We start from the raw sequence: 5,872 nt of genomic DNA, 5'->3' as shown, positions 1-5,872 counted from the left end.
CCTCCCCTCTCAGCCTTCCCGCGGCATAGCAGAGCCTCTCAAAGCCTGTTCCCAGCCCATCAGCTTCAAGATCACCAAGAAATTTCCTAGAAACACAGATTCTCAGACCTGCTGAACAGGAAGTGCGGGGGCGGGCCAGCAATCTACTTCAGCATCGATTTGATTGCAGTACACCATCAGGTGAGAACTGTGGGTTCCTGAATGTGTGTCTGTGTGTGTCTGTGATCTGTCCCTCTTACACCTCACTCTCTCCCACTAGCCTGGAAAGCCCCTGGCTGCAGGGACAGATCTCACCTGCTACCCCAGCATCTGGCCTGACTGTTGGCTCTATGAACACTGGGATGATGGAAGGGCCTGTCCACTCTCCATGCCTGGCCAGGGCTGAGGGTGGAGAAGGTTGAGGTTTGGTGGCATGCTCCAGAAAGTCCAGTACTTACCTGGGGACGCTGCACAGATACGACAGCAGCTCTGTGATGGCCGAGGCTGTGCACCATGGTGCCTCCCAGGCTTCCTCCCCAGTGGACACCAGCAGCAAGGGCCGCCCTACCCTGTCCCGACCACCTGGAGGAGGAAAGGCAGATGTGAGCCATGAGAACCCTGGGGGAGCCTTCCATGGGAACCTCCTCTGTGGTCCTCTCGGCCTTTACCCGTACTGATCCCTTTGCCTGGAATGTCCTTCCTCACTTCCTTCTGTGAGCATCAAACTCCTATTCATCCTCCAAAGTCCCAGCTTAAAAGCTACTTCCTGAGAAAAGTCTTTTCCTGAATTCATCCACACAGAGGTAGCTCACTATCCTTGAGGCTTCCTCTACACAGGGGACCCCAAGAGACAAAGCTGGAATGAGCTCTGGTCACAGAGATTAGTTCCCATCCTGGTTTGACTTTGACTTACTGTGTGTCCCCAGAAAAGTCTGTGCATCTCTGAGCCTTAGTTTCATCTGTCTAATGAGACACATTTGATTCTGAGCAGAAGAGGTTACTTTGAGGATTACATGAGCCCATTCCCGAATTCACTCAGCACACTGCTAGGCCCTGTGAATGCAGCTGTGGTCAGTGAGCATCTTCTCTGTCCTGTCCCACACAGTAGGCTGAGCTCACTATTCTCACAAACTACCAGCCGTCCGTGCTCCCCAAGCCATTTCCTGTTCTAGGGATGGAGGCTATATGCCTGGCTATCCCCACAGGACTCATGGCCCAGCTCAGCACAGCCTTTAGCACCTTCCTTAACCCTGTTCTGCTTGCCTAGTTTCTCCAACTGGTGAAATCCCCTCTCCCGACAGGTCCAGCCAAGACAGCACCTTCTTTCTCTGCACCCTCCAGAACTCCAGCCACAACCTAGTCTTCTGCAGTGAGTTGTCCTAGAAATCCTACCAGGGTGTGCTGGGTGGCACTCCTCTGCCTCTACTGATCGGCATAGGCAGAGCAATGTTTCTCAAACCCCAAGTGCCTGAGAGCTTGCAAAGTGCACTCTGATCCAGCCCAGCCTTGCTTCTCTCCCTGGTTCCTGGTTGGTACAGATGTAGTTAGTTCCTGGACCCAAGTCTGAGTAGCAAAGGGGTCAGGCACTCAATACCCTGGGACATGGCGATCATATGACCAGTGCTTGGCACTGCTTGCCCATCCTTGCTTGGAACAGGAGCAGGGCAGCAGGCAGCTCCCCACACAGCAGGCAGCTAAATTTACTTGGTTTGCTTTTGACTGATCCAAGAAGACACCTGTGCCTCAAACATTGCCCTTGCCTGGTGGGTGATGCTAGAAATGGTGTCACTTGTTACAAAGAACCTGACTTTCTGCAATGGCCACTCTAGGTGACACATGTCACACAGGAATGGGAATGGAGCGTTGGGGGCACAAGGGGCTCCTGTAGCCACTGAAAAACGCAATAAACTTCAACAAAGATGACTGAGAGAAGGGTAGACAGCACCCCAGGATTTGCAGATAGGCCTGTGCCCAGGGCCCTGCAGAGGTGTGGAGCTCTCTGAGGAACTGGATGGAAGGGTCAGTTCCCAGGGGCACTGCGGTCTCTCCTGCCCCAGATGTCTGCGTGGGCTGTTCGGTGTCTGAAACACTGTTCCCAACACTGATCCGGTCAACTCCCAGTCCTATTACATGCCTTTGGGTTACTTGCTCCAGGAAGCCTTCCTGGCCTCTCCTACTGGAAGCCTGGGCCAGGAACATCATCTGTGTTTCTCCAGTCCCTAGACATTTTCCTTACATTGATTACAATAACTTATTGGATTTTTTTCTACTACTAGAATAAAGGTTTCCAGGATTCAGAGATCACATCACACTTCTTCCTCATTCCTACAGTGAGTCGTCCTAGAAATCCCACCACGGTGTGCTGGGTGGCACTCCTCTGCCTCTCCTGATTGGCACAGGCCAGCGCATGGAGGTTAGTGAGTGCAGTGCTGAGTCCAGGACTCAGTAAACAGTGATGAGTAAGTACTAAGCAGGAATGATGACACCTCAGTTCTGGAAGATGTTGGCGCCTGGCCCGGAGCCCCTCAGCGCGCAGGCCCCTTGCTTTCCCCAGAGGCTGAAGTATTGGAAACAGATGCTCATAGATGCCCCCTTCTGGGAACAATTGCCCTCGGCTACACTAGGTTATTGACTCACCCCACATCCCCATCCCAGCATCAGCCTGCAGTCAATGACTGGCAGGCTCCGGATCAGCCTGCAGTTAATGATTGATACACCTAGGATCAGTCTGCAGTTAGTGATGGGCAGACTCAGGATTATCCTGCACTTAATGACTGGCTTCAAAAAGGTGAGTCATTGGAAAATCACAGGCCTCCTGGGCCTTCCTGCCTCCTCTTCACCCACCAGCATCTGAGGATGCTCTGCTCCACCCCTCACTCCCCTCTGGACCCCAGAACCTGGTAGGCAGGCTATCCCAGAGCAGAGAAGCTCAGCTCCCAGAACTCCAATTTTGGGCTTAGGCCCAGAGCGCTCCTCCAAGCTGAGTCCTCTTCCTGGAGGGCCTGCAGAAGCTTTCCCGAAGCCAGCCTGCTCCCCAGATAGTGGGCCTGAGTCAGCGGTGGGACCAAATGTTCTGGGGTGAGTTGTTCCATCTGGGGAAGAGCGGCAACAAAGAAAAGGGTGTCATGCAGGAGACGGACTCTGAGGGGCAGCGTTCTGTCTTCTAGCTGATGATGATAACAGTAACTGAGGGTCTGCTCTGTGCCCAGCAGCGATATTAAGACCCGTCCTTCCAGTGTGTCTCTGAACCATCACAGCAACTCTATGACGTAGGGAGACCTGAATTCAGAGGGATAAGTGTCTGGGCAAGGTCACACAGTGGGAGGCAAGGCTGGAATGTGTATCTCTACACATAAACCTACTTAGTTCTACACATCTGGCCCTTATCACTCCAAATATGCTCTAGATCTCTGAAACTGAGCCTGCCTGGTGGCCCTTGTCCCCTATAGCCAGAGCCCCCTGTACCAGGGAAAGCCTGGTCCACAATGTTCCCTTGTCTGGCTGAACGTGGGCTCTTACCTTTCCCTGGGGCCTGGGTTTTGCAGGACTGCGGAAAGTCGAGTGAACACAGGGCCTTCCAAGGCCCAGCATGCTGGGGCAGTGCCTTCTCAGGGGATGGCCTCTGTCCTTTAAAAAAGGGGAACTGGAGCCCAGGAATAGGGGACCCACGGGAGGATGTGTTTCTACTAAGGCACGCTGTGGACTTGGAAGCTCTACCATGTCCTGGTATGGTCTCCTCTGTTTTTGTCTGAGAAGCAGAGGCTGCCGGGGCAGCTGGGGACAGGCGAGGAGAGGATGCTTGTCTTGGCCCAGTTCTCTGCTGGACCATGGCTTCTGGCATTCCCAGAGGCCCTTGCATCTTGGAGGCTGCTGACTCTTCTTCAATGTCTGCCACCTGGCCAGAGGCACAGTCTAGTATCTCAGGGTCATCAAGGTGGGATTGCTGGGGCTGTTGCTCTGCCATATAAACACGTGCTTTGTGTCTTGCTTTTCTCCTTAAGCCTCCAGTGCAGAGTCCCTCCCCTGAGCCTGCTGGTTTTGTACATGTCCGTCTTGTCAAGGGAGGTCCCCCAGGGGATCCTGGGAGAGGCAGGACTCTTCCAGGCAGAGCCATCCCTTTAGTTCCTGATCTGTCCTCCGATGACTCCACTGTGCCCTCCCTGAGTGTCACCATCTCCCTGCTGGCAGATACCCCTCTACACTCTTGGGAGAAGCCCAGGAGAGCCACATAGTCCCCCTCTAGGTCCTGGCTGGCCTCCCTGTCCATCCTGAAGGCCCTCTCCCCAGGTCTGCCTGGCTCCACCTTGATCAGCCCTGGATACTTGTCCCCGGACACCCTCCCTTTTCCCTTATCCCAACTCCAGGACACAGACCCCATGCTGTCTGGGGAGCTGGCCTGGTATGGCTCTTGAGGGCTGCTCAGATGGGGTGCCTCTAGGGGACAGGACTCCTCGGCAGCCAAAGGTACATTCACTGCTGGGGGTCTATCATCTACAAACTCTGGGTTGATGATCCTGGTCCAAGGTACAGTGATGATCCCATTCTCTGAAGCCACCAGACAGTTGTGTAGGGGACATCCCTTAAAGTTGCTGTTGATGGCCTCCAACCATTCTGGCGTGAAGAGCACAGAGTAGGAAGACTCAGGAATGGACTTCTTATCCACCTTGCGGAGGTCCGAGGAGAGACATTTAAGTGTCATGCAGACTGACTGCTCCTTCCGGGGCTCCACTTGGAGGTAAAAGTCACCCTGACGCAGAAGGAGGGGGCTGAGTGGTGCTAGGTGGACCACAACTTCATCCCGAAGGCACAGTGGCCAGCCCTCATGCAGGAAGAGGCAGTGGGCATATGGGGCCTGCAAGAGAGAGGGATTGTCAAAAAAAGTCAGTGCCAGAGGACCTCACTCTTGATCAGCTTCCTTCCCTCTCCCACAAGGAACCTCAAACAGCCAGGGACTAGGAGGAGGCAAGAGAGATGCTTAGCACCAGGCCCTGAAGAGACCTTCACTCTCAGAGTGCATGGGGTCACTTGTCCCACCCCACTCTTGATATTGGCTTTAAAGATGCTTGCTAGTGTCCTGACCTGGAGGACAGGTCAGAGCTTGGGCACTAGTCAGCCAGTGCCTTCCATGGAAACCTTGCTTGCCTCATACCCCTGTACTCCCCATCTGCCCAAAATGTCTCCCAACCCAGCTCAAGCCTTTGCCCCTCCCTTTAAAGCCAGGGAGACATGGGTCTGAAGGTCTAAATGGGTAGCTTATGCAAATTACTGAACCTTTCTGAGAACTGATTTCTCTATCTGAAGATAGGAGTAATAACACACACCCATAGTCCTGGGCTGGAATGAGACTGAGATTGAATGTGGATGTAAAGGAGTCAACACAATGCTTGGTAAGTATTCAGTGAACATGAATTCACTTTCCTTTTAATACTTGCCCTTTAAAAGTGTGTGTGTGGTGCACGATGTGGGTGAGTGTGAATGTGCCCATGTGGAGGTCGGAAGACAACTTTGTGGGGTGGGTTCTCTCCTTCCACCTTTATGTGGGTTCCAACTCAGGTCACCTTTATTCATTGAGTCATCTCGCTGGCCCCATTGCCTAGTTTCTAAGCAAAACAGTTACAGTGACAATATTACAAGAGAAGTCAGGAAATTTGACCCTACCACTAACTTACCAGATGATCTTGAAAAACCATTACTATTTTATATTCTGACCCAGGCATGCTAGTTACTTATACATAGTTCAATACCAAGCTGTGCAGAACCAGTGTTCAACAGTGACACCAAGTGGTGGCAAAAGACATTACACTGCACTAAACTGATAACCAGCACTTGGGACGTAGAGGCAGGTGTATTTTTGCCAGTTCGAGGCCAGCCTGGTCTACATAGTGAGTTCCAG

The 5,872-nt window shown here is 52.9% G+C and overlaps 1 protein-coding gene across 1 annotated transcript; it reads right to left on the bottom strand.

Moving 5' to 3' along the window:
• Positions 1-433: 433 nt before the first annotated feature.
• Kiaa1755 (KIAA1755 ortholog) lies at positions 434-4,831 on the bottom strand (the record flags this gene model as incomplete). The annotated part of the gene is made up of 3 exons (XM_008826609.1): positions 434-561; positions 2,877-3,071; positions 3,499-4,831. Coding segments are annotated over 3 exons (1,656 nt in total), but the record flags the coding sequence as incomplete, so codon positions are not given.
• Between the last annotated feature and the right edge of the window lie 1,041 nt (positions 4,832-5,872).

This window comes from Nannospalax galili, unplaced genomic scaffold, assembly GCF_000622305.1.
Source record: "Nannospalax galili isolate Female #2095 unplaced genomic scaffold, S.galili_v1.0 C50096223, whole genome shotgun sequence".
NCBI lineage: Eukaryota > Metazoa > Chordata > Mammalia > Rodentia > Spalacidae > Nannospalax > Nannospalax galili.
Note: the sequence above shows the minus strand (reverse complement) of the source record. Positions and strands in the feature narration are given on the sequence as shown.